The sequence below is a fragment of the Erinaceus europaeus genome, chromosome 17 (assembly GCF_950295315.1).
Source record: "Erinaceus europaeus chromosome 17, mEriEur2.1, whole genome shotgun sequence".
In the NCBI taxonomy this organism is placed as follows: Eukaryota; Metazoa; Chordata; class Mammalia; order Eulipotyphla; family Erinaceidae; genus Erinaceus; species Erinaceus europaeus.
This window is the reverse complement of record NC_080178.1, coordinates 29,551,423-29,579,146: the sequence shown is the minus strand read 5'-3', so window position 1 is coordinate 29,579,146 and position 27,724 is coordinate 29,551,423. Positions and strand designations below refer to the sequence as shown.

Sequence of the window (27,724 nt, the reverse complement as noted above, 5' to 3'; positions counted from 1 at the left end):
TTCTCCTGACTGCCTGGAGTCTACACATATCTGCTTCGAGGAGTGCATCCTGGCATTCTGGGGCTTGGTACTGAACTCGCCTGCTGTTTGCATTCCACCTCCCAGAGTCAGCAAGGAATGCCTGCAGCAGGGAAAGAAGAATCAGACTCTCTAACTCTGCCGAAACCAGACCATCTTGCATCATCCTTGGTCCTCCACTTCAGCTGCTGGGGATGCCCAACTATAGCCCAGTGAATGTCCAGTCAGACACCCAAAGGAGGTTACTGTGTCACACCAAGCAACAAAAGCAAGCACTACTGTTTCTTAACTCTCTAGTAGGTGCTAAGCACCACAGCCCACAAGCTGCCACATTTATTCAACACAACTGTCCTATAAGCTCAGAGTTACATCTCCATCTTCAAAATGAGAAAAGGGAGAGGTTTAGTCAACCTGTTAAGAGTCAGGAGACCGATATGTGGCAGATCTAGGAAATGAAACTGAGGTTTATCTAAATACATCATCTGTTACTTTAAAAAGGTGGTGGAGGAAAACAAGCAAAATGAAATGAAATATCTGGAGAGTCAGCATTAGAGGGCCAGACAGATACATCTACTAGCAACAAACCTCACCCTTGTTCTAGGCTGCTCCTGTCAAGGAGTGACTCCGGCTCAGCAGATGACCAATAGCACTTCTAGTTGTTTGGCTATTTCTGGACATTTATGGCAAGGCAAGGAAGCTTTTAAAGTTCATGTCTCCTCAGCTGCTCTTTCCAGAGCCTAGGAGTCCCTATTGAAAAATAGTGGCAACTTGCCTACATGTGTAAATCAGGACTCTTTTATACCTTTTTAAAAAACACTGCACAGAGGAATGATTCTGGGACCTCACCATACTGCTGAGTGGTCACCCTGACCGAATTGGTCCTTTCCACCCTCCTCCCCTCCCTTTCTTCTTTTTCTTGGAGAAAAGGAAGTGGAGGAAGAGACAGTAAGACAATGAAGAGGCACCACACTTCTCCACCATCCATGGAGCGCACCCAATGCCAGCCATACTGCTCCCCTGTGGTATTAGGGCTTGAATGCCCGGCCTCACATGTGTTCTACTGGCTGAGCTATCTCCCAGTCCCTTCAGAACACTCTTGTCTTGCCCACACAATACATTCCAAAGCATCCGTAGCAGATAGAAGTCTGTAAGGAGAGGGAAATTCTGCCTAGTACGAGGATGAGGGCAGACTCTAGGCCATCAGTCTCTTCTCATGTTTTCTTCCATACAGTCTCAACTCTGGTCAGGGAGTTGACCGTGCCCCTCCTTCCTCTGTTTAGTGAGCGATTTATTGGGGTCAAATCTGGAAAAAAGGCTGTACTCAACTGACAGGGTCACTGTATGTGCCTCAGAGAAACTGGGACAGGAGACATCTATTTCAACCTCCCTGACCTTCTATATATCTAGATGGTAAGGATTCAGAGACATCTTCAGAGGCTACCTTCTGAGACCAAAAGGAAACCCTATCCACAGGAAAGAACTGTAAAATTCCCCCAACCCTCACCACAAAACAGCTTCTCCCTTTGGTTTGCTCCCTCTGACACTGAGGTTCTTGGGAAAGCAGGATGCTGCTTTTAAAAAGTACTCATTGACCTTGAACTTTCCCATGTGTTTCTCAATTTTCCCCTTTTATCAGTCCGGTTAACATTATGCTATGTCATTTCTTAAGTTCCGGTATTTAACACAAAATACTGAATGAAAACATATTTTACAAACAAGCTCTGCAAGTGAGTATGGGAGAAGGAAACATTCTGCTAAACCTGCCTCTGGTGGGGAGGTAAATATGAAGCAAAGGTTAAGTCAGAGTTGGATTAGAACCTGAACTCTTGCCACACATACAAGCTGTCAGGTCCTGTGAGTGGTAGCCCTTGGAGCGTCTCAATTAATCTGTAAAGAGGCCAAAAAATTCAGTGAAAATGCATTTAAAAAAATGGCTCCAGTTTGCATACAGAGATCCAATAAATGGCACCCACTGTTAATGGAAGGCTCACTCTTGAGTCTCTTCTATTTGGAAAGACCCTATGTGCTAACAGTGCTGGGGCAGGTTCACATGGGGGTCAGGCCCTGTCAGACAGAGCCCCCCCTTCCTGTCAGACCTCCCTGACATGAACACCCCATTCCTCATCTGTCTCATCTTCTTTCCAGAGTTGTCTCTCCTTCCCCCTTCCTCTGTCTCCTCTTTCTCAGTGACTCTCAGCCCTCACCATGTCAGGCAATCCTTCTCACCCAGTGTCAACATCACCAATGCTCCAGGGATGCTGAGGGGGAGGGTTTTTGTCTCTTCAGCCCACCCTCTCCATTAATCTCAGCCCATCCCCCCCAGACGTTCTCAATCCCCTGCGGCTCCATAAAAATATTTCCTTATCTCTTAAACTCACATTTGCTAATTTGATCTGCCTTAGCTGCTTATACTGGAGATCTCTTTGTCTGAGGCTTCTACTCAAGAGCTTGCTGATCTCCTGTCAGTGCTTCAAGGCACTGGCTCTCCAAAGTCTTGACCCTAAGGGGTTTGCCCTCACCCCCTTACCAGCTCCTGGAATCTGACCTTATTCGGGAAGGTGTGACTGCATATGGCTATCTGCTGAACTTGTATCTCAATTTTTATTTGATTCTAAGAACATTTTAATTTATTCTTTAATATCCTCTTTGACCCACTAGTTGTTAAGCAGTATACTGTTAAGTTTCAAATTTTGAGACTTTTACTAATTTTTTCTTTTTTATATTATCTTTATTTATTTGACAGACAGCCAGAAATTGAGAGGAAGAGGGGAGACAGAGAGGGAGAGAGAGACACCTGCAGCCCTGTTTCACCACTTGTGAAGCTTTTCAACTGAAGGTGGGGACCAGGGGGGTTTGAACCCAGGTCCTTGCACATTGTAACATGTATGCTCAACCAGGTATGCCACCATCCAGCTCCCTTTTTACTGATTTTATATTTGTTGTTAAGTGTTTAATTCCACTGTGGTCTGAGAAGATGCTTGGGTTGATTTCAACACTCTTGAATTTGCTGACACTGTCTTTGTGGTCTATCCTTCCTACATCATCTTTCCTTCTCAAGGCCAATCTGAACACAAACAGAATCAGATATGATCCAGTTTTGAGCCCCAGCACAACATGGAGGTGCTGACAGTGAAAGAAACTTAGGTGCTGTGGTGTCTGTCATCTCCCTGAATAAAAACTCTACACATACACATACACACACACACACACACACACACACACACACACACACACACACACACACACACACACACGAAAGGTGGCTCAGAAATATAAACAAGATCTTGGGATCAATCCCTAGCACTGCCTTTTTCTTGGATGGAGCTTGAAGGAATCATGTTAAGTGAGATAAGCCAGAAAGAGAAGGATGCCTATGGGATGATCTCACTCAGACAGAAGTTGAGAAATAAGACCAGAAGAAATATAAAGTAGAACTTGGACCGGATTTGGTGTATTGCACCAAAGTAAAGGACTCTGGGGGTGGGGATGCTTTCAGGTCCTGGTGCATGATGGTGAAGAAGCAAGACCTAGGCTGGGGCTAAGAGTGTTTTGCAGAAGACTGAAAGATTTTACATATACCAACAACTATATATACTGTAAACCATTAATCATCTCAACTACAAAACATGTGGATGTGCTCTGGGTGGTGGCACAATGGATAAAGCATTGGACTCTCAAGCATAAGGTCCAAAGTTTGATTCCTGGCAGCACATGTACCAGAGTGATGTCTGGTTCTTTCTCTCTTCCTAATGAATAATAAACAAATAAAATCTTTTAAAAATACATTAAAAAAACCACACATGAACTGTGTATAATATAAGGACAGGATCAACAAGTGTGACAATACATTGAATCTCTCCTGGGAAAAAGTCACCAGAGGATAGGCAGACCTATGTTCACCTGGATTCACATGTGCAATTCTTCTGAGTGTTTTCAGCAGGAGTGTCCTAACCCTGGTTCCAGGGACTGTAGCCTCCATCCATCTTCACTCTGTGGGCTACAAAGATTCAGTGCAAATGTCAACACCTATCTTTCAGCAAGTTCTTACTGTCTAACCTTTCCTTGCTCTGTAAAATACCACCCACAACCCAGCAGGGTAGGGATCCCCTGGATGATTCTTGCAAAAGCATAAGCAGCTCAGGCCTTGCACCAGAACTTCTGAATCTGAGTCTGCACTTAAACACAATTCTCCAGTCCTACGTAGAAACACTGAATCCTGAGAATGCCTGATCTAACACACACAGGAAAAGGAGATTTGCATCTTCCCTCTTAAAATAACGTGATTTGTGAATATGAAGTAACTGTTGTTATTCAAGTCTACACCATCCAGCATGGTAAGAAACTTAGAAACCAAGACCAAGTCCTGCCTCAGCCACTTTCAGAGAGACTGGAGGTGAGGAGGAAGGGGGTGAAGGAATGGGGAGCCAAGCCTTATAAAGATATTGAGGGCTGGGGAGACAGCATAGTGTTTATGCAAAAAACTTTCATACCTGAGGAGCTCCAAAGTCCCATGTTCCATCCCCAGCAGTACCATAAATCAGAACTGAACAGTGTTCTGGCCTTTCTGTCTCTCTCATTAAAGAATAAAACAGGAGGACTGGGCGATGGTGCATGTGGTTCAGCACACATATTACTATCACAAAGATCTAGGTTTAAGTCCCTGCTCTCCACCCGCTGGGGGAAAGCTTCACAAGTGGTGAAACAAGTACTGCAGGTATCTTAGGTATCTTTCTGTCTCTTTCCCTATTTCCCTCTCCTCTCTCAATTTCTCTGTCCTATCAAATAAAGGGGGTGGGGGGAAGCACCAAAAGCAGTTAATTTACCATGCAGGGACCAAGCCCCAGCAATAACCCTGGTGACAATAAAAATAAATTAAATGTTAAAATCAAAAAGCTATTGGACCAGAATTATAGTAAATTGAGGAGGAAAGATACTTTTTTTTTTTTGCCTCCAGGATTATTGTTGGGGCTCTGTGCCTGCACTCCGAATCCACTGCTCCTGGAGGCCATTTTTGTTGCCCTTATTGTTATTGTTGGATAGGACAGAGAGAAATTGAGAGAGGAGGGGGAGACAGAGAGGGAGAAAGACACCTGCTTCACCGCATGTGAAGCGAGCCCCCTGTAGGTGAGGAGCCAGGAGCTCGAAGACCCTAGATCCTTCCTCTGGTCCTTGAGCCTTTGCACCACATGCACTTAACCCGCTGCACTACCGCCCAGCCACCCAAAGATGCACATTTTGACATGTTTGCATTTAGCCAGCTGCAGAGAGCTGCCTGTGAGGAACTTTCAAATAAGCTGTTGTCCACTCTTGAGTCTCAGAAACACACACATCCCTAGTGCCTCTACAAAAAACCACAAGCGGGAGTCGGGCGGTAGCACAGTGGGTTAAGCACATGTGGCGCAAAACTCAAGGACCGGCGTGAGGATCCCGGTTCGAGCCCCCGGCTCCCCACCTGCAGGGGAGTTGCTTCACAGGCAGTGAAGCAGGTCTGCAGGTGTCTGTCTTTCTCTCCCCTTTTGCCTTCCCCTCCTCTCTCCATTTCTCTCTGTCCTATCCAACAACGATGACATCAACAATAACTACAACAATAAAAGGCAACAAAAAGGAAATAAATATTAAAAAAAACAAACAAACCAGAACAAGCAACTGTAACTTCCCCCTGGGTAGTCCAGCCAGAGTCCTATTCCTGGAAACCTCAACTCTAGTTTGGGGGCTAAAGAAAAGGAGCTATGAAGATGGCTGGACACTGCAAATGGATGTGTGGATAGGCGGGAGGGGAAGGAAATCAGTGAAGTTCTGGAGTAACCCTTACCCAGATGTATATTAAGCCACTGTTACGTACTTTTCATGTTGTTGAACCCTCCCAAACGACCTGATCAAGCAAGGATCCTTTAGTCTCTAAAGACAAGAGACCTGGAAATTTTGAGCCTATGTTGGTCTGCCTTCTAAGGCCCGTGACCTTCATTACAAGCTAAATCGCCAGGGCAGTGGGAGACCCTCTGGTTTTCCTCCAGCCGTTGAAATAATGTGGCTCTGCATTTGTTGTGAAACCTGGCCTGCTCTGACTCCCTGATGTTTGCCATGCTTGTCCTGAGCTTCTCCAGAGAAACTGTTGTCTTCTGGCAGGAAAAGATAAAAACGGCTGATACAAATGAGTCACCACACTCACTATAATTAACAGTGATGCAAGAGCCAGATGCAAACTGAGAGGGGCCTCAGGACCTGACTGAACTGCACTTCAGTGCAGAGTGGAGTCAGCCTTCGTCTGCTGTTCAAGACACATTTTTAATAAAAAAAAAAAAAAAAAGAAACCTGAAACACGTGCAAGCTTCAAGATAATGGAGCTGAGAGGGGGCATACCAAATTAATCTCCTTATTTACAACTGAAAAGCCATAGACCAGAACCAGGAAGAGTTTATAGTTTATAGATAATGTAGATCTTTGCTTTCACACTCAGCTGCCTTGGAAAGTCTAAGCAATTTTTAACCTGCTACACTGATTTATAGCAATTATGGTTGTAAATTCAGTTGTTGTAGGTGCTCAGCTTATAGGATCCTGATCCTAGTATGTTGTTTGTGAACCTCAAAAAAAACTTTTTTTAATTAAGACCAGTTATAACTAGCAAATGAGTTCTCACTTGCTGACCTGAAATAATGAGCACTACAGCATCTGGGGAAATAGCTCATTTGGTAGAACTCAGGACTCACATGCCTGAATTTTCTGGTTGGATTCTTGACACCAAATATATAAGAGAAACATTCTGACCTTCTCATGTGAAACTCCCTATCTCTATTTCATATGAAATAAATAAAAATAAATCTTGAAGGGTAGAATTGGTATGAGAATCTTGATTAAAATAAATCCCATGACAGTTCCTACCATGGCATCCACAAAACCAACCCAAGTAGCAGTTCAATTGCTTTATAATGCAGGGAGAAGGCAGTGCTCTCTAGATTTAAAAACAGCAGGCAGGACTCAGCTTTAACTAGTGGTCATCAATGGCAGTGTTACCGTCCGACCTGTCTCAAAGAGGTTCAACTTACTGCCAGCTGTGAACACAATGAAGCTGGGGAAAAAAAAAAAAAATCTTGCTACTTCCCTTTTGAGTAGACTTTAATTGAGAGCAAAGTGAAAAATGCAGGTTACATTTTTAGTGTTATCATTGATACGTTGTAAGATCAACACCATAACAGTGATGCATCTAACATTTATACGTTTTCTAAATTTTAGCTGTCAAGGAGCAAATCATTATCAGATATATATATTTACACAATAATTTCAAGCAACAGTAAATAATAAATTCCCTCCCTTAAAAAAAACAAAAACACACACACACATACACACCCAACCACTTTTAAACAATGGATTTCCTCACACTGGCCAGTCTTATTTTTTCATATACACTTGTAGGTCCAAAGTTATTTAAGTTACTTAAGAACAGTCTTATCAGTGGAGATTCTGAACCAGTCCCGATTTTTTTCAAATCACTTTAATTTTTTACAACAAGGAACCACATAACCACTGTGGTCTGTACACTCAGGGACACCCAAAATGAATGAACGAAAATGAATTCCACTTTTGTGTGAGGAGATATATATATACATCTCTGAAGATGATCACAGCTGAGAGAGTCAAGAAAATAAACACAAAATCTCAGGTCTTCAAGCACGGTTTCTTAGAGGGCTCTGTGGCAATGCTAACATTGTGTTAACCAAATGGTAAGATTCTTCGAGATTTCTCTGCAGAGGTTACTGGTTAGTTCTGATTCTTTTCCGGCTGCTTGAAATGTATTCACTTTAAAAGGTGTCTGGCAGCACTACGTCTTGCCTTCCAGGTCAGAAGACAGCCTAACCTCCGGAATGTCAGACAGGACTCACCCCCGTGCCTTGCTCACTGATTTATTTCTTGGTGTTGCTGTTAGTAAATGGAAACCATGACAAAGTTTACATTAGCAGACACATCCACATGCCCTGGCCTATAAATTATTCTATGATGGCAAATGGTACAATGACTCCATTCCTAGTGAAAATGAGTGTAAAAAGCAGGAGGGGAGAGCACATTATCACCAATGGCTCTTACAGTGGAAAATCCAGACCAAATGGCGATGGGCTTTTAACTAACAGGACACTGTTAGACACTTCTCCCCAGGCCTGAGACAACTAAAAAGTAGCACAGCAGAGCTCAATTCCTCTGGGAAAGCCTAGTAGGATACAGTAGCACAGGCATCATGTCTTAGAAGTTGGATGAAGAAGATCAACCGCCATTTCCTTCTTGGAGATGTGAGTGAGGAGGAATTTTAAAGTCAAGGTCTGAAAGCAGTTCTCACACAGTCCTTTCTGGAACACAGAAAGGTCTCCCGACTTGGACCCTTCAGAGCGCCAGCTGGAGTTTGGTCATGTTTCTCTGGTGCATGTTGTGATGACGGACTAATTCATCTGACCGGGCAAACTTTTTCTGACAACTGGGCCACCGGCAGCTGAAGGGCTTTTCACCTGTTAATACAATTGCCAGTCAGACACATGTGGTGGAGAGGCTGGGTGCAAGCTCAGCTATCAACAGCCCCAGTTACAGTATCACAAGGTACCCATCCCAGATTCCCTCTAATGCTTCCCCTACAGCTGACAGCCTGGGGTCACTTCATAAGGGGCCTAGAAATAGGAGCATCTTTGAAATCTTAAGAAATGAAGTTCTGTAAAACTTACATATTATACGTAAGTCAGAGGACTTGGAAAACAGGAAAGAATAAGTCCAGTTGGTGGAAATGTCTGGGCAATCCACGTTTAATTGGGGTTGGGGAAACTTTTATTTCACTGAGCTGTTAAAAGACTTTGTGGCCTGTGTAAATTTCAACTCTCTGCTGTCTTAAGTTGAGTTGAATTGGACATCAAAGGTCTTAGGATTGTCACCCTGAATAATATTAATTATAATTATTAATTGATTGTCATTTGGTAGTAGAACTGTGACTCATTTTTGCATCTCTATCGATTTTATTGAAGGGCTGAGTGTCTGGCAATAATTCACTGATGTCAATTTGCACAATATTTGCTTCTTTTACCTTAAAGTGTTACTCGGCATGAATCACTATATAGAAGAGTCTAGTTGAAGCCTGGTGGTTTTTTTGTTTGTTTTTTGTTTTTGCCTCCAGGGTTATTGCCGGGGCTCGGCGCCTGCACCACACATCCACTGCTCCTGGAAGCCATCCTTTGCCCCTTTCTGTTAACCTGGTTGTTCTACCACTGCTGTGGTCATTATTGTCATTATTGATGTCGTCGTTGGATAGGACAGAGAGAAATGGAGAGAGGAGGGGAAGGCAGAGAGGGGGAGAGAAAGACAGAGACACCTGCAGACATGCCTCAATGCCTGTGAAGCGGCTCCCCTGCAGGTGGGGAGCGGGGGCTCGAACCGGGATCCTTCCACTGGTCCTTGGCTTTGCACCACATGTGCTTAACCCAATGCGCTACTGCCCGACCCCCTTGAAGCCTGGTTTTACGTTTTTGTTTTTTTCCTCCAGGGTTATTGCTGGGGCTCTGTGCTTGCACTACGAATCCACTGCTCCTGGAGGCTATTTTTTTTCTTTTGTTACCCTTGTTGTTTATCGTTATTATTATTGTTGTTGTTATTGCTATCATTGTTGTTGGATAGGACAGAGAGAAATCAAGAGAGGAGAAGACAGAGAGGGGGAGAAAAAGATAGACACCTGCAGACCTGCTTTGCCGCCTGTGAAGTGACCCCCCTGCAGGTGGGGATTAATTTTTTTTAAGAGGTATAGAGACTTCCTATCTAGAGAGTTATTGAAGTTCCTTCCAAACTTTGTACTATACATGTCAGATAAGTAATATGTATTAAAAGCTTATTATTAGTTAAGTCTTGTGTTGAGCATCACAGGCATGAATATGTGTGTAGGTACATGTCTCATGTGATTCTTACATCAATCATGGAAAGGAAGCATTATTATCTCCAATCTACAGATGACATTTGACACTGGTGAGGGCAGATCTAGGCAGGACACCAATCCCGGTCTAATTCCAAGGCCTGAACACCTTGCTGTATCATACCTCCTGAGTCTAGCCATAATGAAATCATAGCTGTGGCTTAATCCTAGGCAAAATACTCTGTACTACCTGAGTTATTTTCTCAGGATATCACTGTGTCTTCTCTGAAAATTTCTGGTTAGAACAAGCTCTAAGAAATGTCCTAGGTGAGATGCTGTTCTTGGGTCAAAACCAGGAGCCAAGGAAGCACAGTATTTACCAGTCTACTGGTGACACTGTTTCATATATGTACAGAGATGCACACTTTAGGGAATGGGGTTTCGTTCTGCCCCATCAAATTATGAACAAAGGAGTAAGGCAAAGAAGTGACCACAGAGGCTCCAGAGTAGGGTGAATGAGGTGACCATCCTTGTCAACTCTGGGTCACAGAAATCGTATCTCCATAAATACAGCTTGTTTAGTTTGAGAATCAATTGGAGACTACCAGGCTCATGATCTCTTTCTTCACCTTCCATTCACTGTTCCTCTGTTCTTCCTGATCTGGCTCCAGCTACCCAACCCTTCTCCCTCCAGCCCTGCTGTCAAAGACCATCTCCTAGTGGACAAATCCCAACATTTTCTCTCATCAGTCCTTATAACTACAATAGTACTCAACTTCGTTGACTTTGGTTCTGATCTTAGTTCTTTCCTCCCTAAGCTATGAGATAACCCTGCTCTTTCTCCACCAGCGAAAGTAGTGGATTATGGTGGGCTGGAAGCAGACAAAACTGGGTTTGCTACTCATTAGCTTTGGGATTTTAGACCAGTTATAGCATCATGATCTGCCACAATCTCCTTATCTGTAGAATGGGTTTAAAATAGGCCATTCCCACTCTTTTTTATAAGAATGTTGGGAAGGTACAATGAGATAAACTAAGCTTGGGACTTCCTTTCAAAGAAAGGGGAGGGAGTCAGGTGGTAGTGCAGCGGGTTAAAGTGCACATGGCACAAAGCACAAAGGCCAGCGTAAGCATCCTGGTTCAATCCCCCAGCTCCCCACCTACAGGAGATCGCTTTGCAAGCGGTGAAGCAGGTCTGCAGGTGTCTCTTCTTCTCTCCTCCTCTCTGTCTTCCCCTCCTCTCTCAATGTCTCTCTATCCTATCCAACAACAACAGCTATGATGACAATAACAACTACAACAAGCACAACAAGGGCAACAAAATGGGAAAAAATAGCCTCCAGGAGCAGTGGATTCGTAGTGCAGGCACCGAGTCCCAGAAATAACCCTAAAGGCAAAAAAAAAAGGGGGGGGGGGTTCAAAAGGCCAATGCAATAAAGGGATGCTATTTTCATTATGAATCATAGCAGTCGTATAGATAAGTTGAAACTTTTAGTGATCAAAGAATAAATGCCTCTTTCCCTTCTCTATACTGTTTGAGAAAATATTATCCGCATACAACTAAGAGTCTGACAGAAACTAAGACTGACACCAGGCATATTTGTTCTTAGCAGAGCAAGGACTCTGATGTCTGAAAATAATTAAGTGAAAAGTGAATTCTCAGAAGAATGGTTGGCTAGTTAGAACTGCTACTGTTTTTCTGTAAGGCTGATTATCATATCAAACTGCCTGATAAAATGTGATGTGACTAATTGAGAACAGCAAGGACCTACCTTATCTTTCCCTCTTCACTCTGGACACTCACAAAGAGCTTTTCTCACATCTCTCTACTCTCTATCTCCCCACTCCCACCCTTTCTTAAACAATGTTATGATTTAAATCAAATCACGTTCTGTTCTCCCCCTCAGCTGAATCTAAACTTATTTGGAAACTTAAACACTCATCTATTTCTATCTTTCTTGCCACAAACACCTTTATCCAGCAGCAATTTTTTTAAAATAATGAAAAATAAATGTGAAGAAAAGTTTACGCACTTGTTTTACCTGTATGAGTCCTGGTGTGGGTCTTCAGGTGGTCGGACCGGGAGAATTTTCGCTGACAAGTTTTACACTGGAATGGTTTCACACCTAAATGGACAGAAAAAGTCTAGCCACAGCCCTAACAATGTGGGTAGGGGCACAGCAAGGCCTGTCAGGTCTTGCTTTTCTGTAGCCAAGGAACTGGGCATTTCTAGCTATGCCCATCAAGTCTGCCTCTCCCTCAGATTATCAGATCCAGAACAAACCACCTGATTGTGCACAGCTACCACTGAAGACCAGCCACTGACTTGGGAACAAGTATTCCTTAATCACAAACATCTGTCTTCTTGGCTGTATCTTGAGACCAAAATAGTGAATTACAGGTTACAAATTGGATTTATTCTCTACACTCATGTTAATTCATAATCAGTGTAGCAATAGCAAATTACTAGTGGGATAGCATAATTTGTGGCTTGCGGGAGAAATGTAGGTTGTTTCCTCTTCTTTTCTTTTTCTTTTTTCAAAAAATGAAAATTCCAGCTTGGGGAGTGACTCAACTCAGGTGGTAAAGCACATGACTGACATACATGAGCACATGACTGACATGCCAGACTGGTGTTCTAGCCTCTCTCTCAATGCTAAATTAAGAACTAAACTTGAAAGAGGCAGAGAGAACAATAATCTCTAGAGAGTAGGAAAAAGATCAAAAAGTAAAAACAATATGGACATCTAGCATCTATATTCAACAACAAATAGAATCAAAATAACTGTACCCAAGGGAACATACTTATCAGCAATGAGAAGGGAACCTACAAACCTGTGTGTCTCCTTTGGTGTCTTTTGAGCTGGTCTGAACGAGAAAACCTTCGCTCACAGTCCTTGAAGTCACACTGGTATGGTTTCTCACCTTAGGGAAGACAACATATTCCATTTGAAAATGACACTAGATGGGGGGTGGGGAGGGTCCTGAGTAAAGGCAACCATTCCTACTGGAATCCAAAAGGGTGCCAAGATGCCTAACGTACACTTGTGGATTGTATTTTGGGGTGGTGTGAGGTTAAAGGCATCCATACATATATATAGTATGTGTAGAATGGATGGTGGGCATCGAATAGGGGGCTAGGAGAGGACAAAAGTCCCCAAGTCTCCAGTTAGCAGAACAGGACCTTTAGTCTGGGGCCTGCTGTTAAGAGTCACATCATACCCTACCACTCGAAGCTGTGGATGGGGTACCCTTTGAGACCAATAATCTGACAACTGCCAGGGATTTATGGAAAGAATGAATCAGACCATTCTCATAAAGGAATTAGCCCAGCACCTAGCACAAAGTTATGTGCAGAGAGAGAATGAGAATATTTATACCAATAATAACCTGTTGGTCATTATGCCAATATGCCATTATGTTGGCCATTGCTTGATGCTGTGGTCTATTTACATAATCACTGTTTTGCCTGAGACCCGCCCTGCCTGCAGGGTATTGGTTTAATCCCACTGGTTAGAACCTTCGCAACAGCTGCTATGGAAGCTTTCTATGTTCGAGCTCTTTTTTTTTTCGCTCCATCCCCTCTCCTAGCCATTTCCTTTTCCCACTTCCCACTTCCGGTTAAAGAGATATATAAAAGGCGCCGTATCTGATCAATAAGGGAAAATTGCATTATGTTTCCAGTCAGCCACGAGTTCCAGAGTCTCTCTCTCCAGTGACGCTAGCACAGTCGGTAGAGCATGAGACTCTTAATCTCAGGGTGGGGTAGAGCATGAGAATCTTAATCTCAGGGTCGTGGGTTTGTGCCCCACATTGGGCGCCAAAATGCTGGGATAGTGTTGCCGAGTGGTAGTGCAGTGGGCTAAGCCCACGTGGCGCAAAGCACAAGGACCAGCATAGGGATCCCATTTCGAGCCTTGGCTCCCCACCTGCAGGGGAATTGCTTCACAGGTGGTGAAGCAGGTCTGCAGGTGTCTATCTTTCTCTCCCCTTCTCTGTCTTCCCCATCTCTCTCGATTTCTCTCTGCCCTATCCAACAACAAAGGATATCAACACAATAATAACCACAACAAAGCTACAACAACAAGGGCAACAAAAGGGGGGGGAATGGCCTCCAGGAACAGTGGATTCATGGTACAGGCACTGAGCCCCAGCAATAAGCCTGGAGGCAAAAAAACAAGTGTGGAAATAGAGGTGAAGGATGCTTGGAGGGAGCAAAGTGCAAGTCAGATTTCGGAAATGGTTCAGGCAGTAATACAGATTAATCTAGGGAATAGGACACTAGGAGTCTGGATGGGTAACTAGGGACTGCCCTGTAACTGAAAGACCAGACTACTTCTGGGATGACTTGCTCTCTATCCCAGAATACTGTGACTCAGAGTTCTCATAAGGAGCAAAGACCTGAGGTCGCCAGTGTACTTGTGGGGCTCAGTTCCCAGTTTTTGGCTGAACCCTTTCCTGTGAGGACAGGGGTGTGACTTCTCCATTCTGAGGCAGGCAGTTGTATAATCCCAGTACTGGCTTCTCTCAGCTGAAAGGGATGCCGAAAGCTTTCTAAAACGCTGTCTTTGGCTTCTGGTTCAGCTTAAGTGTCTCCCAAGCATGGGGTAGTTTCTGCTTGATTTCTGCCCGACCCCTTATTTCCACACTCTTAACTTGTCACAGATTCTACTGTCCTCCCCAACTACACTTTCTGTGTGATGCCTTCTTAGAAACTTCATGTTCAAAATTAAAGTTGTTCTTTCATTATAAAATTTTTGACAGAACATCTTATGCAGTAGGCTGCATCTGCCTTCTTTCTTAGCCTAAAATCTCCTGAGGAAAGGAGTCTTTCTTGAACTTTGTCTATCCAGCCCAGTGTCTTCTGCCTCAATATAACTACTGAGTTGAATTTCTTTCCTGTCTTCCTGTTTTTGTCCCTTAATTAATTCCTCTGCCTGAACTAGTCAACCCTTCAACAGTCAACTCACCCTCCACCTTCCACCTTCCAAAATAATTTCTGAGATGATCCCAGCTCAAGTCTATAACCTCTGAACTTCTCAGCTTCTTCATCCCCCAGTTTAGTACATAAGCACTTCTTTACACTCATAATTAGTCCCTTCTCATCTGTATATACCCTACCTAATTCCTTGAAAAAGGAAATTATGACTTGGAGCTTGTGTGAGGTCGAGTTCTGCTTCCACTACATCCTGGCTCACTTGATTATTGTCCTAATGTGTGAAGATTAAATGCAATAGTGCATGCAAAGAGCCTGGTACCGAGGATGTATTTCATATGTAAATACTCAATATAATAGTTGTTCTAGTATTATAAAGAAGAACAGATCATAGTTTTTAAAGCACAGAAGTTGTTAAGTAGCATCATATCTTTCTAGTTTTCTTTTTTTTAATTGAGAGATTGTTTTACACTCGACAGTAAATACAATAGTTTATACATGCATAACATTTCCCAGTTTTCCACGTAACAACACAACCACCACTGGGTTCTCCACCATCATGTTCCAGGACCTGAATCCTCCCCTCCACCCACCCCAGAGTCTTTACTTTAGTGCAACACACCAGCACCAACTCTTTCTAGTTTTCTACTTAAAAGAGCTTCTAAAAGACTTTTGGGGGGCTGGAGGTCTTGACTATCTGGTCAACTGCTTTCCTTTTACAGACATCCTTACTTTCTTTTTCTTTTTGTTATTACTAGAGCTTTACTACTCCAGGATAACAGTTGCAGATAGAAATAGAGACACTGGGGGCCAGGCGGTAGCCCAGCAGATTAAGCGCACATGGCGCAAAGCACAAGGTCTGGCATAAGGATCCCAGTTCAAGCCTCCGGCTCCCCACCTGCAGGGGAGTCTCTTCTGTCTTCCCGTCCTCTATTGATTTCTCTCTGTCCTATTCAACAACAACAACAGCAATAACAACAACAATGATAAACAAAAAGGGAAAAAATAACCTCCAGGAGCAGTGGATTCATAGTGCAGGTACGAAGAAGGAGGAGAAGGAGAAGGAGGAGACGAAGACGAAGAAGAAGAAGAAGAGAAGAAGAAGAAGAAAGGGAAGAAGAAGAGGAAGAAGAAGAAGAGAGACACATAAACAGAGACAAAGAGGAAAAGATACTGCAACGCCAAGATGTCCTCCAGTGCAGTTGGGGGTACAGCAGGGACACTATGAAAGTAAGCTATCTTGCTGACCTTCTAAATGCCTCTTTCTCATTACATGTTTATGCGACCATAACACTTTCACTGAACTTCTCTAAATTCTTCCATGTAGAATTTTACTTTCTTCCCCTAAAGTCTTAACATTTTAAGTATGCTACTTGGAGGAAATAGGTAAGAACACAACATGCCACTAATGTTCACATCTTTAGCTCAAAGCCAGTGCTCTATTAAAAGCAAACTGAGTTTTATGCCAGAATCACAGCCTCTAGATGCACTGATTTGGTCTAGTTTTTTGATAGGCGTGAACACAGCTTGCTTTCTTCCCCACCAAAGCAAAAGCAGAATCAGCAGTAACAATGAAGTAATAATGGTAACTGTAACAATGAAGCTGTCCTTCAGTTGCAGAAAGAACAAAGAACACTCCAGTCCCCCTGAAAGAAAGCCTGTTTCCCTGCAGGGGAAACTTGACTGCCCTCCCGTCTAGTTACCCACAAGGCCATAGGCACACATTTGGGAAATAACTGTTCACATCCAAGGTGGCTAACAGCCAGAGGAGGTCAATTTTCTTTCACAGCAGCAGACCCCTTGATCCTCAGGAAAATCTAGTTACTCTGGCACAGCTCCAAAAATCATCTTTTTCTTTTCTTTTATTTATTTCAAGGCTCCCAGGCCCCTTTTTCATGCAAATAGGAAGAAATATTGAGAGACTCCACAGCACCATAGGTAGAAGCACACTGACACTCCTATGTGGTGCCAGGGCTCAGACCTGGGACAAGTACGTGACCCCACTAAGGAATTGATCTCTTTTGTCTTCTATTTTTTTTTTTTAAACATGAGGCCAGGAAAGTGATTCAGCTATTGAACACACGTGTGAGGTTTGATTCCTGGCATTGCCTGTAATAGAGCAGTGTTCTGATCTCAATCTCTCAAAAAACATTACAGGCAAAAAAAGTTTAGAGAAAATGAAAAAAAGCACTTAAAATTCATTTACCCATTCCTATATAATTGGTTACTACTAACCCAAGCAGCTAAGTTTTTCTTTGGGTCATCTCTTCCTAAATTGAGTGATGGCCTTGCCTATAAATCTCTCAAAATGGTCTGATTACCAAACTCCCAGCCTAGTTTTTCTGCCTTTAGAGATAACAATAGCATTTAGTTCAAACACTGTCATTTATTCAGACCTACTGAGAAAAGTACTTGTGGTGAAGGTTTTATATTGCTAGCTCCCTGATTTAAATGGGCTTCAAGTTTTAATTTAGTCTTCAGTTATCTTGGTTAGGCTTTAAGCACCTACATTTCCCACATTGAAGCTAGTGAAACTTAAGAGGGAGGTTAAGTAATCTTTTCAAGGTCTCAAAGCTTGATAGTAAAGTGAGAATTCAAACAGGCCTCTTTAATCCCCTGGAATTTCCTTTCCATCTCTTTGTTCAGCCCTATCTAAAGATGGTAAACTGACTTCCTTAATAAAGGATGACTAACCAGAATATAAAAAGGCCCTGTAGCCTTCTTCTATAGTTTTGGTCACATTTTTTAAAGTAGTATTTCTTTTATGTCCCAGAAATCACCTGGTCTTAGTGATGTGAGAGCTGGGAGCAGGTGTTCCTAACTCTCCCCGGCCCAATATCAGCAGAACCAAAGCTGGGGATGGTCATACTTACCAGTGTGCTTCCGGCTGTGCATCTGTAAGTGCGACAGCTTAAAATATCTCTTATTGCAGCCTGGATAAGCACACATAAAGGGGCGTTTCTCACTGGTCTCAGATGCCGACCGCACCAGAGTTGGAGCCACTCCTGGCACACGCCGCACATCCTGCAGAGAGAAATGTAGACTTTATACCATGTATGAGTGTAAGCAATGTTGCCTACAGCAGACATCACTAATGGATTACAGATCAATACATCTTACAATGCATTGCTTAAACAGACATCACTAATGATCAACCAGAACCTGCAATTGACATGATGATTCCCTGGGGACGCTGACCCAGAGCATCTGGAAAAGAAGTGTTAGAAACTGGAAGAGTGGGGGTCGGGCGGTGGCGCAGTGGGTTAAGCGCACGTGGTGCAAAGCGCAGGGACCGGCATAAGGATCCCGGTTTGAGCCCCCGGCTCCCCACCTGCAGCGGAGTCGCTTCACAGGCGGTGAAGCAGGTCTACAGGTGTCTATCTTTCTCTCCCCTTCTCTGTCTTCCCCTCCTCTCTCCATTTCTCTCTGTCCTATCCAACAACAAAGCAACGTCAACAATGGCAATAATAACCGCAACAAGGCTGCAACAACTAGGGCAACAAAAGGGGAAAAATGGCCTCCAGGAGCGGTGGATTCATGGTGCAGGCACCGAGCCCAGCAATAACCCTGGAGGGGAAAAAAAAAAAAAAAAGAAAGAAACTGGAAGAGTTCCTGACTCATCGTGTGTCTGTTTCTTCACTCGAGGCAGGAAAGATGAGAAATCCAATGTTCTAGATTCCATTCTATTCCCTCCCCTAGGAAGACATGGCTGCATGGCCTTGGGCCCAATCTGCAATGGGTAGGCAAGTCCTTAAGGCAAACAAAAACAAAACATTTCGAGACACCAAATGAGCCCCAATCTGATCAGACTACATATGGTTTACACACTGCATGTGTAAGTAAGTGGCAAAGAAAATGGTGCTCCTGCAGTCTGTAGGGTCTCTGTATATATAAGGCATGTTAAGATGCCTTCTGTGCATCTTACATGCCCTACAGAGGTCATTCTGTGGATCCTCTTGATCTTGTGGGGATGAGTGTGAGTGGGGGAGAGGAGAGAAAGAAGTGGGAGGGAGACGGAGAGAGATCATTCCTCCATGAAAAGAAGCTAGAAGAAAACAGTGTGCCAGATGACCCTATCTGCTCATAGGATCAATGACCAGATAGGACTAATGGAAGTGCCCAAAAATTTGAATCACCTCATTCTCTTATAGATGTGCAAGTCAAGGCCAAAAAACACATTCATGCTCTGTGTTGCTTTAAAAAAAAAATGAAACCACTTTTGAGTTTAACCCATTCCTTTCCCTGTGCATTTTCTTTTCTTTTGTCTCCAGGGTTATCGCTGGGGCTCAGTGCCAGCACTGCTCCTGGTGGTCTTTTTTTTTTTTTTCCATTTTATTGGATAGGATGAAGAGAAGCTGATTGGGGAGGGAAAGATAGAGAGGGGGAGAGAAAGATAGACACCTGCAGATCTGCTTCACCATTTGTGAAGCGACCCCCCTTTGGGGAGTCAGGGGCTCAAACCAGGATCTATGTGCACTTAACCAAGTGTGCCACCACCCGACCCCCTCTCGGTGAATTTTCCACACTGACACTTGCGTTCCAGTTCTTAACTCACATTGTCTTACACCACAAGATAATTTTTTTTAGGGAGCCAGACAATGGCACACCTGGTTAAGTGCACACATTATGGTGCACAAGGATCCAGGTTCAAGCCCCTGCTCCCCACCTGTAGGGAGTGGGGCTCCCCTTCATGAGTGGTGAAGCAAGGCTGCAGATGTCTCTGTTTCTCTCTATCTCCCCCACCCCTCTAAATTGTTCTCTGTCTCAATTATAAATAAATTAAAATACAATTTTTTTCTTTAGAGGAAAAAGAATCATGGTGATAAGATGTACCACTGTGCTATTCATAGGCTACAATCACAAATCATGACTGGTACATGAGTTTAGATGGTGTGTCAGCTACGCTTGAGTGCTATACTCTAAGAGAAAATGAGCAAACAGTAAACTCTTGTCCAGTCGGTAGTTTATTAGAGGTCATGATGAGAAGTCTGATAAATTGGGCTTGGTGGAAAGGCATGTAAAAGGAACGACTGCATGTTACAAAGGGATGTAAAAATTAAGTTGGTACAATTATCAGTCAGGATCCCAGGAGGAGATTTTGATAATATTTTTTGGAGGAGAGTTGAATGACTCTTTCTCCCTCTCTCCACTGTATTTCTGTAACCCTTGCCTTCATGTCTTAGCACTGGAAAACTTATGATGAGGGGTCATAGTGTTCTGATCACTATGACAACTCTGGAAACATTAATCAGAACACCTAAGATTTATTTCTTCTACATGTGAGGGTCTGACCCCCACACAACTTCTCAGGTTCTGGCCATTCTGCTGAAAGGACCACAACTGTTGCTCATGTTATTGCTGAGTCATGTATAAAAGCAAAAAATGCAAATGCTTGGTAACTGCCTGGGGCTCTGATGGCCCAAGGGGTGGGGGTGTAGATGTGGCTTTCCATGGAGTTTCTGAATTTCTCTGAAATATTTACATTTATTTATTTATCTATTTATTGCCTCCAGTTGCTAGGGCTCAGTGCCAGAACTATGAATCCACCGCTCCTAGAAGCCATTATTTCCTTTTCTTTTCTCTATTTACTGGATAGGACAGAGAGAAATTGTGATGGAGATGGGGAGATAGAGAGGGTAGAAACCAGCAGGCATACTTCACGTTCATGAAGCATCCCCACTGAAGGGGGGGAGCCAGAGCCTGAACCCAGATCCTTGCACTTGGTACTATGTGCACTGAATTACAGTGCACCACCGCCCAGAACCCCCCTCCAACATCCACCCCATTTTTTACATTATTATTTTCACTTTTTTGGGGTGATTCTTCCTGCCTCCAAACTATTCACAGCCTACCATTCATTCTCCCTAAAAGGCAGTATAACATCTGGTTAAAAACAAGGTTTCTTGGACAGCTCAAAGGGTAGAATATACACATTACCATGGATGAAGACCCAGATTGGAGTCCCCAGAACCATGTGGGAGCACCATGATTGGCATCAACTTAACAGTAAGTATCAATATTGGATCACCAAGAGTAAAAAAATGTGCCAATATCAATGCAAGATGCTAATAAAAAGGAGACTCATAGTGGAAGAGTGGAGAAGGGCATGGGGACTCTATACTTACTGTTCAATTTTCCTGTAAACTAAAAACTGTTCCAATAAAAGTAACCCTGTATTTTAAAAAAGCTCACACACAGAACTTAGCACATTTGACATATAAAAAATAACTAGCCGAGTATGGGTCGACCTGTCAACGCCCATGTTCATACCTTCCACCTTCTGCACCCCATAACGACCTTGGGTCCATACTCCCAGAGGGATAAAGAACAGGAAAGCTATCAGGGGAGGGGGTGAGATACGGAGTTCTGGTGTTGGGAATTGTGTGGAGTTGTACCCCTCTTATCCTACGGTTTTGTCAGTATTTCCTTTTTATAAATAAAATAAATAAGTAACCAGCCATAGGCAGTGCCGCTGCTATTGTTGTGATTAGAAAAGTTGACACTATAGGGGTCCAACTTTGGGCACTTTATTTTATTTTTTTTATTGCCACCAGGGTGATCATAGGGGCTTGCTGCTGGTACTACAAATCCACTGCTCCAGGTGGTCATTCCCCCCCTTGCCCTTTTTTTTTCTCTTTCTATTTTATTTGATAGGACAAAAAATAAATTGAGAGAAGAGAGGGAGACAGAGGATAGAGAAAGACAGACACCTGCAGATCTGCCTCTCCACCTGTGAAATGTCCCCTCTGCAGGTAGGGAGCGGGAGCTCAAACTCAGGTCCTTGCAGAACATGGTAATGTGTGCACTTAACTGGGTGTGTCACCATATGGGCACTTTATTTTTACTTATTTATTTATTTATTATTGCTACCAGGGTTATTGCTGGGGCTGGGCGCTGGCAGTAAGAATCCAATGTTCCTGGCAGCCATCTTTTTTCCATTGTTGTTGCTGTTACTGTTGTTGGATAGGACAGAGAGAAATTGAGAGAGGAGAAGACAGAGAAGGAAAAAGATACTGTACACCTGCTTCACTGCTTGTGAAGCGAACCCCCTGCAGGTGAGGAAGGGGAGGGATTGAACCTGAGTCCGTAAGCTTGGTACTATGTGCACTTAATTGGGTGTGGCATTGCCCAGCACCAGCACTTTATAATATAGGTCAAGTCCTCCTGGAAGTTAAGGGTTCAGGTTATTATTCCAAATCCGTTGAACCCGAGTGTGAGAGTTACACAACCAGAAAAAATAAGCAGTGAAGAAGCAAAGGATAGAATTCCATAGGCAGCATCTTGAGCTGAGTCATGAGGTGACTGTGCTCACACTGGTCACTGGAGAAAGAGGGGCTCTCCACCTGCCCCAATAGAAGAGGAGTCCTTGATGTCAAAGGAGGAAATATATTTGTCTAGACAAATGACCAACATTAAGCAAATGGAAAGCTACTGAGAAAGGAAGAAGTGACAGTGAAGCGTTGAAGACTTCCTGCCAGTCTCCATACTCACCTGGATGCCCCTGAAGACACCATGGGTGTGTATTCTGTACTGGGCGCCACAGAGGATAGGCGTTGTGTGGTTATCACTCTCATACCCTGTGCCGTGACTGCAAACACAAAGAAGGGAGAACAGGCTCAGGATGATTGGCAGGCACCAAACAGGCAAGTGAGTATCTGTAAGGGGAAGGAATGTTTTTTGAAAAGCTCACAGAACTGTATTCCCAACTGTCTCCACCGGGGTTACTTTGAAAGCAAGACACTGTGAAAGGTGATTCTGCTCAGTATTTGTCACCACCATAAGTTTCTCTGGTGCTCCACTTGTCCTAAGCATATCCTCTGGGTCTCTCTCTCTCTCTCTCTCTCTCTCTCTCTCTCTCTCTCTCAGACAAGCTGGCAGAAGTCAGTGGCAGGATTTCACCCCGGTAAGTTGTTTACCATCTGCACAGCAGGGCTGACAGCTGCATATATCTCAGGAATGAGCAGTTTCACATTAAGTGCACAGGATTTTTGTCAGCACCTCATGACTCAGTTTTTGCCAGATAGCACCAAAGAAGCGATGACATTTTCGAGAAGAGATGTCACATCCTTAGGTGTGGAGGTTACACATTCAAGGCCCTGTTCCAATTAAGCTGCTTGTTAGATTTGCAGATCAACTTAACTCTTTGCAGTCAACCTGTTTCCACTGCCACAGGTGGACACTGAACAAATCTTCTCCAGCATAGATGGACCAGACCCCTAGTAGGTATTCAGGTTAACCTTGGACAAGTGAAAATTGAGGGGTGTGGACAGTTAAAAAGAAGGAGGAGGAGGAGAAGGAGAACCTGGAAAAGGTGAATGTTCTGCTACTAAACAAAACAAAACGAAAATTCACTCCTTTAGGTAGAGACTAGTATCTGCCTTGCAGTTAGTTTTACTTTCAAGTGAGGCAAAGCGAGCATTCTAAGTCATGAGGACTGCACACACTACAATCACAGCTAGACCCGCTGTGGAAAGAGTTTATGAAATACCTCTGGAAAATAGTGCATGTGCTTTGGAAAATGCATGGCCCATCCCTCCAAAGGGTAGACAGAAAATTACCACATGACCCCAAAATTTACTTCGCCACATATTCCCAAATGAAATGAAAGAATGTGTCTATGCAAAAACTGTGTATCATGTTAACAGTATTTTCATAAGACCCAAAATATGGAATCAACCCATATGTCCATCAGCTAGTGATCAGATAAATGAAACACACAATAGAATAAATAGATGAATTCACACAATTATTATTATTGGGTGATTTAAAGGAATGAAATGCTAATTCATGTCCTTGTGAACAAGTCTATGCTAAGGGAAAGAAGTTAGTCACAGAGGACTGTCTACTGTGTGATTCTATTTATATAAAATGTCTAGAACAGGCAATCTAGGGAGACAAAGCATATTATAGTGTCTAGATGTCTAGGTGGGGATATTTTAGGGGAAATGGAGACTGCTGAAAATATCCTGTGAAAATGGTCATCCAACTCTTTTGATTATGCTAATAAATGCACTATACTTTACGTAAAATAGATATTGCTGGGGGTTGGGCAGTAGTACAGCAGGTTAAGTGCATATGGTGCAAAGCGCAAGGACTAGCACAAGGGCTGGATAAGGATTCCAGTTCAAGCCCCCAGCTCTCCACCTATAGGGGGGTCACTTCGAAAGCGGTGAAGCAGGTCTGCAGGTGTCTATTTTATTTTTCTCTCCTCCTCTCTGTCTTCCCCATTTCTCTCAATTTATCTGTCTTATCCAACAGCAACAACGACTATAACAACAATAACAACCACAACAAGGGCAACAAAATGGGGAAAACAGCCTCCAGGAGCAGTGGATTTGTAGTGCTGGCACTGAGCCCCAATGGAGGCAAAACAAGAAAAAAAAATAGATATGGCTGTTTTACAAAAGAAACACATCTAGGGATGTACATACTAGCATTTTTTAAAGCTTCCAACTTCAATTAACTGATTGTCACTGTTGAGAAATTTTGCCCTGTTACTCTAGAAATTCCAGGGATCCTGGTGTGAGGTGCAGGTGACAGGCAGCTTGGCTAGTCATCTCACTCCATCTGAAGGTATGGGAAAAGTCTGGTCTGGTCCAGCTCTCACTCACTTAAGGGGAAAATTCCTGGAAAGAGATAGAGTCTGCCGGAATAACTAAAATGTCCACACTCCCAGGGGTGACAGCAGCTGCAGGATTTCACATGTAGTGCTGGTTCCCAGGTTGTTTTTTTTTTAAAGAACTGCCCGTCTCCTTTGCGTGGACAATCATAGCAGCTTGGGTAGATGGGTTGAAGTTCTTCCCTCACTAACCTACAACATCCTGTCTCTATACTGTTCAAGTAAGTTTTGATGTGCCTAGGAGGAAATGTTCCAAATAGCTAAGTCAAAATCAAAAAGACAAACAGTTGAGAAGATGTGTCACATCCAGTTAGCGCATTTGTTTCTGTACCTTGAAATGTGCTTACACAGAAGTTTTATCTGCCTTCCTTACAATTATATTATAGTGGGAACATGAGAGATAATGACAGTGGTAATGTAGTAACAGAAAGGACAGGACAAAAAAAAAAATGTGTTCCCAGAACATTCACAGCCTCAAACGTTACAGATAGCTGCTGTCTTGATGTGGGCTAGTTTTCTCTCTGGAATTAAAAAGGAACTTACACATTTTCTACAGATGAGGGCTCTTTATAGACGTAACAAAAATATGAATTACTTTAAAGTTCTGCCTGTAGAGAACAATCAAGAATCTCTCTTGGCTTATGGATGTTGTTTCAGTTCCTGGAGGTAGTGGAAGGCATGGGAAATACATTTTCTTTTGGATACTTGTCCCAGGAAATGAAGTGTTGACATCTCCTAAGGAGAATGACATGATCCTCACAACCAGAGGCAAGTCAACAAACAAAAAAAGTAGCCAACGAGAAGACTATATTAAGCATGCTATTAGATTCTTCTACCACATCTATGAATAAGACAGCTGTGTCCTACCTATTAGTTAGCTAGACAAACACATAAGACAAACACACCAGCACTAGTCCACACTGTAGACACTTCTCAACCCAATGGTCTTCCCAGTGTCATCTACCAGGTCACAGAGTATAACCCATGGCATCTAATAAGACTGAACCTCTCAGGGAGTCGGGCTGTAGTACAGCGGGTTAAGTGCAGGTGGCGCAAAGCACAAGGACCGGCATAAGGATCCAGGTTCGAACCCCGGCTCCCCACCTGCAGGGGAGTCGCTTCACAGGCGGTGAAGCAGGTCTGCAGGTGTCTATCTTTCTCTCCTCCTCTCTGTCTTCCCCTCCTCTCTCCATTTCTCTCTGTCCTATCCAACAACGACTACAACAATAAAACAACAAGGGCAACAAAAGGGAATAAATAAATAAATAAAATAAATATTTTAAAAAAAAAAGACTGAACCTCTCTTGTGAAACTATAGACTAATTGGGGTAGAAAAGACATTTATTCTGATCCTCATTCAATACTACACTAACTCATCTCCAATAATAATAAAACATGACTGGTGACTGGTTTTCAAAATGGGACACTCCATTTTGGGAGAGCTTTAGTTATTAGTAAAGACTAAACTGAAGTCTGCCTCCTCACTGTCTTCTGGGAAGTCAGAATACTATTTTTTTTTTAATTGGGGGTTTAATGTTGATAGTCAACAGTAAATAGGGACATGTGTAAAATTTCTTGGTTTTCTGCAAAACATTTTAACCCCCTACCTAGGTCCTCTACCACTGTGCACCAGGACCTAAAGTGCCCCTCAACGCTCACCCCAGAGTCCTTAGCTTGATAGCCATCTTGGTGCATCACCTCTGCTCCATAGTAAGCCAGCTCCTCTCATATACTCTCAACTGATTTGAAGTAAGGTGCATAGTTCATAAATAATCTCTGCAATAGACTCTACTTCCTTGTGGTAACTTTCTAGGCATTTGCAGATAGCTCTCTAATTTACAACGTGAAATGGTATCTAGTTCTTTTACTATCTGAATCACCTTCCTCTTAATCCCCTTAATTTTGTTAAATATCTCTCAAAGTATGAGTTGAGGTTGGACACTAGTGTGCCAGAAGGGGGTTACTGTAAGACAACAAGGAGTATAAGTAAACACTACAGTCTTTAGAACTAGGAAGACAGCACATGTTACCGTGCACCAGGACCTGGGATGGAGCCCCCGCTCCACACCTGAAGGGGGATGCTCCATGAGAAGTGAAGGAGGTCTGCAGGTTTCTATCTTTCTCTCTCCCTTTCCATCTCTTCTTCCCCTCTCAGTTTCTCTCTGTCCTAGCAGATAAAATAGAAAACTTTTAAAAAGAAAAAACTGACATGGTGTATCTGTAGTGGTGGCATTAAACCGCATCGACAGCACTGGTGGCAATAAAAAGAGAACTAGGAAGGTAACACAAATAGGACCAGAAAAATACATGCCTCATTTATAGGGATGCCATTACAAATTTTCAAAATCAATATGCCAATCAAATCCATCACAATTTATAGTGCCCACAGCTATGAGGGCTCAATCCCTGGGTAATCCCCTGGGCTGTGGCTTCTCTTCTCAATCTAGGTACTAGAATGATGCTATTAACATAACTAAGAGCACACCGGGCCAAAGTGGTCTCTTTCAGTCAAATAAAAATCTCCAATCCTCACTGAAGTAAAAACAACAATTAAGGTGGAATCTTGAGCATGAAGACATAATATGTTTAAAGCTGCAACACAAGACCACACAAATATCCTTCAAATGTCAATCTGATTTTAGTGAGTCGTTTCCAGTTGTTGAAATCTTCTGACTTCCAAATATATTTCCAAAACATTTGCTTTTATTCTGAGTTTATGTTATCTTCACATTTCGAAAGCATTTTTCTGTGCTTTATAATAGGAAAGATTTTTTTTTTCTTGCTATTGCTGGCAACTACCACATTTACAACATGCATTAAGTGCTCCCTGGAATCAGAAAGTGGAAGATTCTAAAGAGCTTCTTCATGGAGCAACTCAAGGGAAGCCATCAGATATAGTCTAATAGTTTAAATGGAGTCTAGTCCTAAAGAGCAAAGTCATTTTTACATAAGGGAACATCTACACTTTCTAGGGATTATAATCCGTAACTCTTTGGGAGTTATTATTTAGCATACTAACACAGCAAAGGAACCAGACATACTCAGTTTTATACAAATATATTGGAAAGAGCTAAATTAATCAGGATCCTCTATTTTTAGATTAATCTGGAAGACTAATTTGAAAGAACATGGTTTTGGGATCTGAAGGCCTGAGTTAGAACTACTTTTATCAGTTATTTCCTCAGTAGTCATGGGTTAAGTCATTTCAGCTTCTCTAGACTGACACTTTGACATGGAGTTAGAAATATTTTTTTTTATTTTGTTTGAAAATCAAAGAGGC

General features: G+C 42.9%; 1 protein-coding gene across 1 annotated transcript in view; it reads right to left on the bottom strand.

The window, feature by feature from the left end:
- Positions 1 to 7,113: 7,113 nt before the first annotated feature.
- The window catches only part of WT1 (WT1 transcription factor), a 59,070-nt gene continuing 38,459 nt past the window's right edge, over positions 7,114 to 27,724 (bottom strand). Inside the window, 5 exon segments of the mRNA XM_060176632.1 lie at positions 7,114 to 8,510; positions 11,923 to 12,015; positions 12,725 to 12,814; positions 17,699 to 17,849; positions 22,317 to 22,413. Of these exon segments, the coding sequence (XP_060032615.1) occupies positions 8,389 to 8,510; positions 11,923 to 12,015; positions 12,725 to 12,814; positions 17,699 to 17,849; positions 22,317 to 22,413 (553 nt within the window). The 3' untranslated portion in view covers positions 7,114 to 8,388.